Consider the following 13,504-nt stretch of genomic DNA (forward strand, 5'->3'; position numbering starts at 1 on the left):
TCAGCTTTCTTTATGGTCCAAGTCTCACACCCATACATGACTACTGGAAAAACCATAGCTTTGACTAGATGGACCTTTGTCAGCAAAGTGATGTCTCAGCTTTTTAATATGCTGTTTAGGTTTGTCATAGCTTTTCTTCCAAGGAGAAAGGATCTTTAATTTTGTGGCTGCAGTGACAGTCCATGGTGATTTTGGAGCCCAAGAAAATAAAATCTGTCACAGCTTCCACTTTTTCCCTTCCACAGCTGGGTACCTCGCCCTTTGTTAGAGAGAGCAGCCTTGTGGATGGATGGTGTCCTTGAGATGGCTCAGCAGGGTCTCACCTGGTGGCCTGGCTAATATTCACTCTGGTCTTCATTTGGTGGTAGGGCTCTGGCATCGTGATGGATCTGGCCTGGTGAGTGTTCAGAAGTCACAGTGTGGCTGGCCAGGGGGCTGCCTGTAGTCTCTGACCTTTGGGGAGAACACAGGGAAACAGCCATTAAGACACCTTCCCTAGTGGCCTCCTCTTTCCCATCATCAGATTTGGCTAAACCTGCTGGCATCTGCTTTGAGTCTTCTTCCGCCCATGTTTCTCCATCTCACCCTCCCTCTTTTCAGCAAAGAAGCATCTGGCTCTAGGATCACTTGCTGGCCCTTGAAGGCTGGGGAGGATCCCAGAGATTCCCTACTCTGTGAGGTATCCCCCAGGTGCAGGTACGGCTCTTCCCAGACTTGTCTGTGTGGATACCAAGCCCCCCCGCCCCACTCGCATTGCTGCTGGTCTTCAGGTCCCTGCTGCTCTGTCCTCTGCAGAATTTATCAACCAGCTTCCCACCAGCACAGACGTGACTCTAGCTGAGACCCCCCTCCCTGCCTCTGGACGGGCATGCTTTCTAATGACGTGAGACTTAATAAGGTGGACTCTGCTGCACTATTGAAACCATGGAGTAAGGTCACACACCTGTCTAAGGGGCGGGCTATCACCCGAAGATGCTGGATGTTCTTTGTAACAACTGCCTCTGGAAGAGGTGGGGTCTCAGATAGTGGCCCAGCAGGTGGGCCTCTAAGAGGAAGAACAGAGGCCACCTGTCTGTCTCTGACCTCCATTCTTTTTAGACGTCGAGAGGACTGGACACTGAGATGTGGGCCCTGGTTCTGGGTGCTCAGGTGTCTGAGCTTAGGGCTAGGATGGAAGGGCCTATGACACTAGATATGGAGCCATAGCTTTTTGTGGATGGACAGGTTTTTATTGTCCTAAGTCATCTTCCCCCAATTCTTAAAAAATTTTTTTTTATTTTTTAAATTATGAAAGTATGATAGCACATTTATAGGAGACTTGGAAAATACAGAACAAAGTCACATGCACTGTTGTTCAGTTGCTAAGTTGTGTCTGACTCTTTGTGACCCCATGGACTGTAGCACACCAGGCTCCTCTGTCATGGGATTCTTCAGGCAAGAATACTGGTGTGGGTAGCCATTCCCTCCTCCAGGGGATTGTCCTGACCTAGGGATTGAACATGAGTCTCCTACATTGCAGGCAAACTCTTTACCACTGAGCCACCAGGGAAGCCTGAGAAAGAGCAAAGCAGGGGCCCAAATGGCTTAAATTAAAAAAATATATATATATTATGGAAGAGCTCTTGACTTTAGATGTACCCTCTTAACAAAATTTTAAGTGTACAAGGGTTAGCTATAGGTACAATGTCTTACAGAAAATTAAAAAATGTCTTTTATAATCTGGCCTTGGAAGTAACAGAGTATCCCCGTTGCCATGTTATATTGGTTCTACAGACCAACTCTGATACAATGTGGGAAGAGGCAACTCCAGGAAGGGAATTCTGAGAATCAGGGATCCTTGGGGGCTAGATTGGGGGCTGGCTATCACACAAGTAGACAGATTATTTTATTTTATGCAGTTTCTTTTTAAAAAATTAACTAACTAATTAATTTTGGCTGTGCTGGGTCTTCATCGCTGCATGGGGGCTTTCTTTAGTTATGGTGCCAGAGGCCTATTCTTCTTTGCAATGCTTCGGCTTCTCCTTGCGGTGGCTTCTCTTGTGGCATAGCATGGGCTCTACAATGTGTGGGTTTTAGTAGTTGGGGAGCATGGGCTTTGTTGCCCTGTGGCAAGTGGAATACTCCCCGCCCAGGGATCGAACCTGTGTCCTCTGCATTGGCAGGCATATTCTTAACCACTGGACCACCAGGGAAGTCCAGAAGTAGACAGCTTATTTTAGTACAATAAATGCAGAGAATCACCTAGCAGGATGTCATTTTTGCTAGATATGGTTGTATGTTAGATGCAGTAACCTGAAGTCAGAGTGCCTTTCAGGGCTTTGACCCTCTCCTCCTCACCCCTAACAACTGAAACACTCCTTCATCCACCCCATCAAGGACTGCAGAGATCAAAGTATGGCCTATAGGGGACCAAACATGAGAGGAGGTGGGGCTTTGGGAAGACAGCCAAGGGTTAAAAAGGACCAAGAAGCTGTTGAAAAGGAAAGGGATGGTTAAGGAAAGAGAAGCCCCAGACGGGACGCCTTTTCCAACCTTGGGAGGGTAAACACAGCGAGAATCTAGGACTGCGGTCCCCCGCCAGCAGATCGTCCAAAGAGACGAGTTCAGAGGCTGGAGGTTTCAGTTCCAAAGATCTTACCCCCCTGGGGGCTTTGTGCTGACTCTCAAGCCTGAAATAAAGTCCTTTAGTGAAGGACTCTTTAAACATAGCGTGTATGTGCCTGGCTTGCTAATAGGCAGGAGGTTCTGCTGTAGCCAGCACCATCCCTTCCTTTGACAATAAGGAGTTTGTGGGCAAGGCTGCACTTGGACCTCAGATGATCCACTTCTGTCATACTCTCTGTTCTAGCTCCTTTTGTTTTCTCCAAGACTTTAACAAACCCTTATTTGAAACAGTGCCCCTTATCACATCTGAGCTGCTCACAAAGAAAGGAGGGGAGGGAAGTGGCGGCAAAGGCAGGGGAGCCCTCCCCAGGAGAGTGGGGGAGCGCTCTGTGACCTAGCTGCCCTTCCCTTGTCGGGGTTCTCTCTCCATCTGGGACCTCACACGTTAAGAATGACAATAGATTCCTCACAGGTGGGTCAAAGACAGCAGTGGGCAAGGTTTGTCTGCAAACCGCTGGGAGGAGAGAGGAAGCCAAGGGGAGAGGCGGGTGTGGAAGGCAGGATGGTAGATGTTACAGAGCATGGAGGCTGAGCGGACAGGTCCTGTGAAGAGACCAAGGCTCAGCAGTGAAATAGTTTGCCCAAGGTCACACAGTGAGGCAGTGACAGCACCTTGGAAAGCCGTGCTTTTAGGTTTGTTTTGCCCAGAACATGGAAGAGAGAAGAGCTGGCTCCCAGCAATCCTCTAGAATGTGGATGACAGGCCATACAGATGGGAGTTCCCTGGTGATCCAGCTGTTGAGAATCTGCCTTCCAATGCAGGAGCTGTGGTTTCGATCCCTGGTCATGGAACTAAGATCCTACATGCCTCAGAGCAACATCCTGAAGAGACAGAAAGGCACCCCCCCGCCCCCCCCCCCCCCCGCCACAATGAAGAGCCTCGCAGCCCACCCCCCCCGCCCCCCCCACCGATGGAATACACATATTTGTGGCTCATCTGCAGGGTGGGAAGGACTGGGGAAGCCCAGCACAAATGGAGAGATGGCTGGAGCCTCCTTCATGCAGAGGATAACATCTGAGGGGAGGGAATGGGGCCAGGACTCTGCTCTTTCTTTTGGGACTCCAGGGTTTGAAGTGGCCTCTAAGGGTACCCTGACACAGTAGGGGGTCCCACTGAGTTACGGGATCAGCTCCTGGTTGGGATGCCTTTGTGTTCTGCAGGTGAGGACTTTCCTGCTGCTCTTTCAACCTGCAAGTATGGGCACATGGGGTAGCTGCATGGAGATGGTGGCTAAGGTGAGGGGGCAGCTTGGGGGATACACAGCTTAGACTGTCATTCCTGCCTGCTGTGGAGCCCCAGTGAGAAGGTGGAGTCTGATTTCTTGGGCAACATGGGGTTGTCTACTTCAGGGCATATGCCCACTCCTGACCTCTTGTCCAGGTTGGTCAGTTTCTTCTGAGCAGAGGGATCTGGACTGACCTAGGGTAGCTTAGCTGGTAAAGAATCCACCTGCAATGCAGGAGACCCTGGTTCGATTCCTGGGTCAGGAAGATCCCCTGGAGAAGGGATAGGCTACCCACTTTCTGGGTTTGATCCCTGGGTTAGGAAGATCCCTTGGAGGATGGCAAGGCAACCCACTCCAGTATTCTTGCCAGGAGAATTCCCATGGACAGAGGAGCCTGGCAGGCTATAGTCCATGGGGTTTCAAAGAGTCAGACACAACTGAATGACTAAGCACAGCACAGAGAATCATTTGGGGTTCAGGCCTGGAAAGTTGCTTGTGACCATTCGGTGCTGTCTGGGCCTGGTGGTTGGGGAGGGCTCAGTGGCCTGGCATGGGGCTGGGTTAGAAGGATGCAGTCACTCTATGTCATGGGGAGATAAACATTCTTGATTCCTGATCATCTCCCTGGGGGGCTAAGACTCTGGTCAACAAAATTAAAGCTGGTCCTGGGATCCACCACTTTGTGATCCTGGAAAGGTTGGGGTGGGGTCACTGGTCCATAGCTGTTTTGCCCGCACCCCAACTCTTGCCTTTTCATCACTCACCCATCAGCGCCCCTGATGACTAACTCCTCCATCTGAGAGTGAGTGGTTCAGCCTGATTTGAATGAGGGGTAGGGCCTTGGCATAGTGAGCCCATGTGGGCTGAGAACTGGATTGTGTGTGTGTGTCTGTCTGTCTGTCTGGCGGGAGCAGGGATGGAGTGTGTCTATCCAACAGGGTGTTGGAGGAGGGACTGAATTTGGCGGGTAACTGGCTCCCACTGCAGCAAGCAGCGCCCCCTGCTGCCCACAGGGGAAACAGCAGCTTGAATCTGGGTGGGTCCTCTTCTACTTGGAGGGACCCCGAAGCAGCTCAGTCCATCCTCTGGTGGCTCGTGTTCCTTTGGGGTCTGCAGGCCTCTTGCTGGATTCTGGCTCCTGGAGGGGAGGGATCCAGAGGAAGCTGCGGACCCGCGGTGGGGAGGGTGTGGGTGCTCGCATCATAGGAGTCCTGGGGGACGAGGCTGCTTCTGCTGGGGTCCAGCTGTGACCGGGGAGGCCAACGTGCTCCCAGGTCAGGCCCTCTAGAGAGACCCCAGCCAGGGACCGACATGCAGAGCACAGCGGGCAGTCCTGTGCATAGAGGCCTGGACGTGCGCTGTGAGCTCCGAGTGGCCGGGACCTGGTGAATACACACCCAGAGCATTTTCCATGGCTTCGCTGCACCCAGAAGGGACAGGTAGGGTCCCCAGTTCTTGGAGGGCTCTCCCCTCCCTACCCTGCTGGAGGCCCTGCACAGAGGCTGCGCAGGGAAGAAGAGGCTCAGGTCCGCTCTGAGTTTTGTCTAAATTTTTTCCAGGCTGGTGCGGGGCTTGAGTGCTGTATTCCTAGTTTGTGGCCGGAGCCCCAGAGACCATCTAGAATGTGCAGGGGTCCAGCCATTGCAGGAAGAGGAGGCAGGGGTGTGCATCCAGTGAGCACCGGCCAGGGACTTTCCAGCAATCCCCTCCCCTCCCGTCCCCTCCCCCGGCCAGGTGCAGTCCCCACCCCGCCTAAGCCCTCTCTCTGTGCTCTTGCCCCACGGGACTTTTATTCTGAAAGAGCCAAGGCCTCTGTAGGTAGGGAGGTGACCCGAGGCTAGAGCTGGCCTGGCCTCTGGACAGGCCCTACCCTTCTGGGCTGTTTCCCAGGGCAGTGATTCTGGGCCCCTATGGGAGGAGCCATGCTGTCTTCAGTTGTCCTTCTTACCTTCTGTCCCCAGCCTTGCTGGACTGTAGGCAGAAGGTCTTTGAGGTCTGTTGCCTTCACACCTACTATTGCCTTCACACTGTCATGTCCCTTATCTTTCACGTCCTTGGCCTTGAACCCTCTGAGAAATGGAGTCGTGGTACATGCCTGCTCAGCTGTGTCTGACTCTTTGCAACCCCATGGACTGCAGCCCACCAGGCTCCTCTGTCCATGACGTTCTCCAGGCAAGAATACTGGGGTGGGTTGCCATTTTTTTCTCCAGGGGATCTTCCTGACCCAGGGATTGAACCTGGGTCTCCTGCAGCTCCTGCTTTGGCAGGTGGATTCTTTACTACTGTGCCACCTGGGAAGCCCAACCATATCATTAAACAAGATGTCACGGCCAACATCGAGTCCGGCCCTCCAAATGTGAATTTCTGAGCTCAGAGGGCACCCAGGAAGAACAATGCCTGCAATCCAGCAGCTGTCAGGCTGCAGCCATTCCCTACGGTCCATCAATTGAGGAACTAAGGATGTGAAAATCAAATCACAAATCAAATCAAATCTCAGGATGCTGCCCCCAGATAGCTGAGGTGCATATGAAAAGAATGCTTTCAGTAAGCCCAGGCTCTTGCATCTTCCCATACATAGAAAAGAGCTAAATTCCTTAACTTGAGATATCTGGTTTTCCTTAATTAACAATAATCTTTTGATGTTCAGACTACTTGCCCCTTGTTGCAGGATTTGACATAACCTGACTGACAACCCCCACACCCCAACAGTTCTCTCAGTGTCACTTGAGATGCTGTCTTCTGGGTCTGAAGTCTTAAAAATTCTCACTAAATAAAACATAACTCTGAACTTTCAGGTTGTGACTATTTTTAAGTGGACACCTTCATCCGTTTCCCTTTTCAGTCCTTTTTGACCCTCTTGTTGCCTGTCCTTCCCAAAGCAGACATGGAGACCAGCTCACTATATAGAAACTTTCCGCTTCCCCTGGCACCGGATAAAGGTCTCACCCTGACCCATCCCTCTTCCCCAACAAGTAGGATGCAAGCATACGATGGGCAAGGCTTATTAGGTGTCTGTCAACATGTCTGTTGAACTCTGTGTGGCTGGGGCCATGCCTTGGACCTGCTTCTATTAAGCCTGGGGACTTTCTCAAGAAGAAGGACAAGGAACTAGATAAGAGCCCCAGTAGCTCCAGCTTAGATTCTTGAGAGTCCAGTCACTCTTTCTCAAAAGTTCCACCAGGATGGAGTTTCCACTAATGCTCCAGTGCATGAAGCTGAGTGCTTTCTTAGATGGAAAATAAGAGGTCAAATGAATGAAAGAGAGCGGAGGTTCATTATTCTCAAAGGCCCTTTCCCTTTGCGTGTTTCTCTCATCCAGGAGGCCAGACCTTGAGCTGGATATGAGGTCACTATTGGGCAGTGGAATGTGAGAAGAAAAGGACTTTGGCCCGGGGGCTGCAAGTTATAGATTAACATGGGGCGGGGGAGGGGGGATACAGAGGCAGGGTAAGCGGCCTGGGACAGGGAGTGCTGACCTGGGGCCATCTGGGTTTGAAGGGGACACAGGCAAGAGGAATCTGGGGACCCATGTGGTCCAGGAGGGGAGGGGGCCCTCAGCTCCTCTCCGGCTACTTGACCTTCCTGAAGATACACTGGCACACTGCATCCCGTGCGGTCACTTCCTGGGGGCAGAGTAGGAATAATAAGGACAGAGAAGATTCTTACCAGCCACTCCCCTTTCTCAAGGTTCTTGACCTCCACTGAATCCTTCAGGATACGTCAGCTGGAGTGTTTGATATATGGGGAACTGTATCCTTTTTCCAAACCCTCAACTTTCCACCCCAGAGGAAGGAAGGGAGCTGGTCAGGGAGCTGAAGTGGCTAAGTCTCCATGTCTCCGGTCATGATTTATGGACACGCATCCGACCTGCAGCCAGGGCCCACCATGGCCACTGGAGTTCTTCCTCTCTCCATTCTTCCCAGGGCTCCCATTTCCCTTCCTAAGATGCCTTCTTTGGCAGGGGGCAGGCTGGAGTAGTAGACTTACTTGATTTGAATAAGGGAATGGGTCCTAGCTGGAGGGCCCCCTCCCAGACACACCCTCCGGCATCTCCTCTCCCAGTCCCCATCCCACTCACCTGATATAACATCTCTCCCTCCAGCCAGAGTCGCCAGCCCCGGTTAGGGATCTCTCCTTTCTGCACGCAAACCAGCTGCTCCCCTTCCCAGGTGATTATGGACTATGGAGAAAGCATAATAAAGGAAGACTACGGGGCATTGTAGGGTAACCCAATGCATCGCCTTACTCTGTTTGGGCTGCCCCCGCCCTCTGCATCACAGCAGATGCTGTCTTGCTCCAGCCCTTTCCTTCTGAGTGACTCAGCAAAACTCCTCTCCCCTCCCACTCCTAAAGGCCACTGGAAGGGGCCCCACACCGTGTGACAGTGACCATTTGGGTAGAGCGGGGGATAAAGCAGGATAATCCCGGGGTTGGGGGAGATGACATTGGGGGTTGGGTGATGAAGAATGGAGAATTTGTCCTCTGACACTTCTGGCTGACCCAGAGGAGACTTTGGGAAAAAAGGGAGATTGGTTGGGAGACAACCAAGGAATTTCTTTTCTCCTTTTTCTCAGTCTCAAGGGCAGCTGCAATGTCCCTGAGAATGAAGGGTCAACTCCCCAAATCAGAGCTGAGTGGACCAGAACTAGGCATTCCAACAGCATTATTTGGACTTCCAATAGGCTATGTGTGTGCTGAGTTGCTCAGTCAGGTCCGACTCTTTGTGGCCCCGTGGGCTGTGGCCCACCAGGCTCCTCTGTCCATGGGACTTTTCAGGCATGACTACTGGAGTGGGTTGCCATTTCCTCCTCCAGGGGATCTTCCCAACCCAGGGATCGAATCCCCATCTCTTGTGTCTCCTGCTTTGGCAGGTGGATTCTTTATCACTAGTGCCACCTGGGAAACCCCAATAGGATAGGCCCTACCCAAACCAGGAGTTCAGAATCTTATGCGGTTTTTTTTCCGGCCATACCACATGGCTTGTAGGATCTTAGTTCTCCAACAAGGGATGGAACCCAGGTCCTCAGCAGTGAAAGCTCGGAGTCCTCACCACTGGACCACCAGGGAATTTCCAAGGAGTTCAGAATCTTGATCGGTTAGAGGAGAGGTCAGTAGGTGTTATATCTGTGACACCAACAAGACTGTTGGTGATGGGAGCAGAGAGGGAAGAGTGGAGTATTCAAGGAAGGGAGTTAATTGGATCAGAGATAATGGGAACTTTCTAGCAAGAAAAGAAACAGAGGTAAGGAAGATGAGTAGATAGTTGTGAGGGGGCTCTAACCTAGTGTTTTTGTGGGGAGGCCCTTGGATGGTATGTGGAGTGTGTGGACCTTACCTGGAACATAGCGGATTGTCTGAAAGGGTTTGAGTCAGCAACTGACATGGTCACTTTTACATTTTAAAAGTACTGTGGTTATGGTAGGCAGAGTGGATTAGAGGAGAGTCAAGAATGGGAACCAATTTGGGGCACGAGATGAGAAATAAGGGCCTGAAATAAGGTGGTGGTAGAAAAGCTAGGATGAAACAGATGACAGCCGTGTAAACAACTGATGCTCAATAGGAATGTAGTGAGTCCTAAATGCTAGCCACATATATAATTCAAAAAATTTCTAGTAGCCACATTAGAAAAGCAAAAAAGAAACAGGTGAAATTAATTTTAGTATTATATTTTATTCACCTAAAATATTATAATTTTATTATATGTAATATTATATTATATATATTTTCAACCTAAAATATTATAATATTTCAGCGTGTAATCAATAAAAAATTTCTGAGGTGTCTTATACTCTTGTTTGGTATTGTTTTAAAAATCCAGTGTGTATTTCATGCTGATAGCACATGTCAAATTTGGACCAGTTACATTTCAAATATCTATATAGGGCTAGTAGCTGCCATATTGGATAGCGCAGAACAGTTATAAAGGCTTCTGGACTAATTACATGTGGTGCACACGTGCATGCATGTGTGTGAGTGTGTATACATGCATGTGTTGGGAGCACAGAGGTAAGGAAACACAAGGCAATAACTGTGAGTCCCAGGCTTTGTTCCTGCTGGTTATTGCCATTGATGGAGACAGTAAGTATAGAGGCAGGAAGAGGTCTGTGTAGGAAGATAATGACTTTGTGTTTGACCTTGGGGCATGCAGATGGAAACATTTTGCAGGCAGTTGAAATTTGGCCCTGGAGCTCAGGTGGCATCTCTGCTGGAGAGTTTGTGTCTAGAGCAGTTTGTAGATTTCATTGAACACATGGGTGTATATGCTTTAGCCCATGGATAGTACACAGACAAGAGGGAGAAAGTCGAGAACAAGATACTAGGGGATTGCAGCACTATTTGCAAGAGCTAGGACACGGAAGCAACCTAGATGGCCATCAACAGATGAATGGATAAGAAAGCTGTGGTACATATACACAATGGAATATTACTCTGCTATAAAAAAGAACACATTTGAGCTATTTCCAATGAGGTGGATGAACCTAGAACCTGTTATACAGAGTAAAGTAAGTCAAAAAGAGAAAGACAAATATCGCATACTAATGCATCTATAGAGAACCAAGAAAGATAGTACTGACGATCCTATTTGCAAGGCAGCAAAGGAGACACAGACATTTGGGACACAGTGGGGGAAGGAGATGGTAGGATGATTTGAGAGAATAGCATTGAAATATATATATTGCCATATGTAAAATAGATAGCCAGTGGGAGTTTGATGTGTGACGAAGGGAACCCAAAGCAAGTGCTCTGTGACAATCTAAAGGGGTGGGATGGTGAAGAAGGTGGGAGAGGGGCTCAAGAGGGAGGAGACCTATGTGTACCTAATGTCGATTCATGTTGGTGTGTTGTAAAAACCATCACAATATTGTAAAGTAATTATCCTCTAATTAAAAAAAAAAAAGATACTAGGGGAAAATCCCAGTTTAAGGGATTAATAGGGGAACTAGGGTCTGCAGAGGAGGTCAAAAGGAACAGGAAAGAAGCAGAAAGGACTGCACAGGAGCGGATTTACAGAGGGTGAGAGAAGAGACTATGGTGTCCACAGGGTCACAGGCTAGAGGGTGAGCACAGGTTTGCTCATTGGCCTGAGGGTAACCTGTCTCTGTTGCCCTTTCAGCTGGTGCTCAGAGGGGGCAGAGGAGACACTGGAGAGAATTGGGGTGTGGGTGGGTGACATCAGCAGTCTGTTATCCCAGGGCAGGCTGCTGTGGTCACCGCTTCCTCTTGCTGTGACAGGTCATTTTATTTCACCCCCAGTTGTTAAGAGCCCCCGTGCCCATCCACAGCCCCTTCCCACAGGCCTGAGAAAGACACCTGGCACTTGCGTCCATCCACGATCCTCAGGTCCTCCTCAAACTCCACTCCCACCTCGAATTCCAGAATGTAGTTCCGGAAGGTGCTGAGGGTCTTCACCGTCATGTGGTTGCCCCGCTGGTCAATTTCCTTGTCCGGCTTGAGCAGCAGGGCAATCTTCCGCAGAGCCATGTTGATATCTGTAGGGACCGTTTCTGAGCAAGGGTCTGAGCGAGGGTCCTTTTAGCGGGCCGGGGGCTTCCCCACTCACATCAGCAGCTGGAAGCCTCCCCTTGCCCGGGTCTGGGACTGGGGATTTACTTCCTCCTAGTAATGCCCCTGGCTAGAAAAGGGGCCCAAGTCAGGAGCCAGCACCCCCTACCCCCAGCCTGTCCATCATGTCCAGGCCCTAGCATCCCCCCACTCCTCAATGGAGTCAGAGGCAGGAAGGGGGAGGAGAGGAGGGGAGTGAAAGGGTTGAGAGGGGCAAGGCCATTACTCAGAGCTTGCAGGTAGTCCTCCAAGTTCTTCTGAGAGACGAAGTGGTAGTAGCCAGTGAGGTCGGGAGGCATGGTCTAGGCAGGCCAAGGTAGAAGTCAAGATTTCAGGAGAATATAAGAGAGTGGGCAAGGAGGCAGGGGGTGTCCTCTGACAGGTGGGGCTGGGAGTCTCCCAGCCAGGCTCTGCACACACTGAGGCAGCCTGTGTAAAGTCCGAGCTACCAGGGTTTTTATAGCACCGGGGCCCTGCTGCAATAAGAGCTCCTGCCAGAGTTCCTCCCTCCTTCCCCCATGATGAGCGTGAAATTGGTGTCCGCAGCCCCAGAGATGGGCAGGGGACTTGGCAAGGCTGTGCCTGACCTTGGCTCTTCCTGAGGAAGGAACCTGGACCAAGACTGGGGGCTGTCAGTCAGGCAACACTTGAGCCTTTCCGAAGGTCAGTTCTGGCTTCCAGCCCATGTGTGGAAGGCTTGGGAACTGCCCGGAGCCCCTAGAGGGTACAGTCCCCCAGGAGGGAGCCAATCTTACTGGATGGCGGGGAGGGAACTTTTGGACTTACCCAGGGATGAGTTCTAACAATATCTCACCTGAGATCCTGGGGCTGGGTCAGGGATCCCAAAAGGTATGAAGGGGAGGAGGAGGTGGGGATAGAAGTGCAGACAGCCAGCTGGCTGGGAGCCCCAGTGAAGAAAATCCTCGAGCTGGCCCCCACAGCTTCGTCACACAGCTCTGCTGAGCTGGGGCCCCATCGCTGGAGTTCAGGACCCTGTCCTGCAGGATAGTGAGGAGGGAAGCAGAGAAATTGCAGAGGGGGCTGTCAGAGTTGCTGAGTTCAAAGTCTAGAGCAGAAGGTGAGGGAGGAGTTTGGCTGGCTGTTCTGGAGAATTCTACACTCTTTGGCTTGGGACCCAGGGATTTCCCCTCTCCCTCTGGAGTCGTGGATGGCACCATCACCTACCCTCCTCCCCAGCCCTTGCACAGTCGATGCTTCCCAGATGTATTCCCTTGGAGGCGGAGGTGGTGTGCTCTAGCCCTCCCCTCCCCCCTCCCCACCACACTACACCGCACTCTTCTCCGCCTCTCAGACCTACCAACTTTTCTGGCTTCTGAACCAACTAGGGTGGTTTGGGTCAACACGGTTTAAGATGAGAAATTTGGGGAGAGGGAGGCAGGCATGGTAGACAGCAGGAAAAAAGTTCACTTGGCGGTGAACCGTCCTGACAGGTGTGTGGGGGTGGGTGGGGGAGGTGGGGCACAGACATCTCGCTTTTCCTCGGGTCCCAGGGCTCCGTCCACCGACTTGCTGACCACCCACTGGCTTCCTCAGAGACTCGGGGCTGGGACCTTTTGGCTAGCATCTCTGGGGCTCAGGTTGTGGGTTTTACTTGGCGGTTCCCAGGAGGCACCCAGCAGGGTCTTGCTGATGGAACGGGCTGTGAAAAGAGGTTAATGCAGAGTTGTTGTTGTTGGTGGTGGTGGTGGTGGTGGGGTGACGTGGATACTTGTCCCTCCTCGCCTCCCTCAGGTCTCCGTTTGACGTCTCCTCTTCCCACCCCCGGGCCTCTAGCTGCGCGATCCTCTCCCTGTCCCTCTTTCCCCCCACCTCCTCTACGGCTTTCCAGCTTCCTCCCTAGCCCCCGCAGTTCCCTTGCTCCCCCAAATTGCAGTCAGGGGAAAAAGCCCTAACACGTCCTCCCGCCCCTGCTCCCCAGTCCCATTGGCTCCCTCCCGCCCTGCAGCACCTGGCCCCCCCAGCCACCCGATTGGCCAGCGGCCCCATCAATCCTCGCCTGGCCGTGCTGACGTCATCCTGCAGTAGCGGGG

General features: G+C 51.6%; 1 protein-coding gene across 1 annotated transcript; it reads right to left on the reverse strand.

Annotated features, from left to right (window-relative positions):
* Positions 1–7,166: 7,166 nt before the first annotated feature.
* Positions 7,167–11,863, reverse strand: RBP5 (retinol binding protein 5). The gene is made up of 4 exons (XM_061124079.1): positions 11,680–11,863; positions 11,202–11,380; positions 7,969–8,070; positions 7,167–7,513 (listed from the first exon to the last, which is right to left on the reverse strand). The coding sequence occupies exons 1-4, from the start codon at positions 11,750–11,752 to the stop codon at positions 7,460–7,462; spliced, it is 408 nt and encodes a 135-aa protein (XP_060980062.1). The 5' UTR covers positions 11,753–11,863; the 3' UTR covers positions 7,167–7,459.
* Between the last annotated feature and the right edge of the window lie 1,641 nt (positions 11,864–13,504).

This window comes from Dama dama, chromosome 22, assembly GCF_033118175.1.
Source record: "Dama dama isolate Ldn47 chromosome 22, ASM3311817v1, whole genome shotgun sequence".
NCBI lineage: Eukaryota > Metazoa > Chordata > Mammalia > Artiodactyla > Cervidae > Dama > Dama dama.

Bases quoted from the DNA above. Each gene is read 5' to 3' on its own strand.
- RBP5 (XM_061124079.1), bottom strand. From the start codon at position 11,752: ATGCCTCCCGACCTCACTGGCTACTACCACTTCGTCTCTCAGAAGAAC. The intron at 8,071-11,201 runs GTGTCTTTCTCA...CTTTCTCCATAG, and splicing joins TGGATGGACGCAAGTGCCAG to TCCATAATCACCTGGGAAGG. The intron at 7,514-7,968 runs GTGAGTGGGATG...CTCTGCCCCCAG, and splicing joins AGGGAGAGATGTTATATCAG to GAAGTGACCGCACGGGATGC.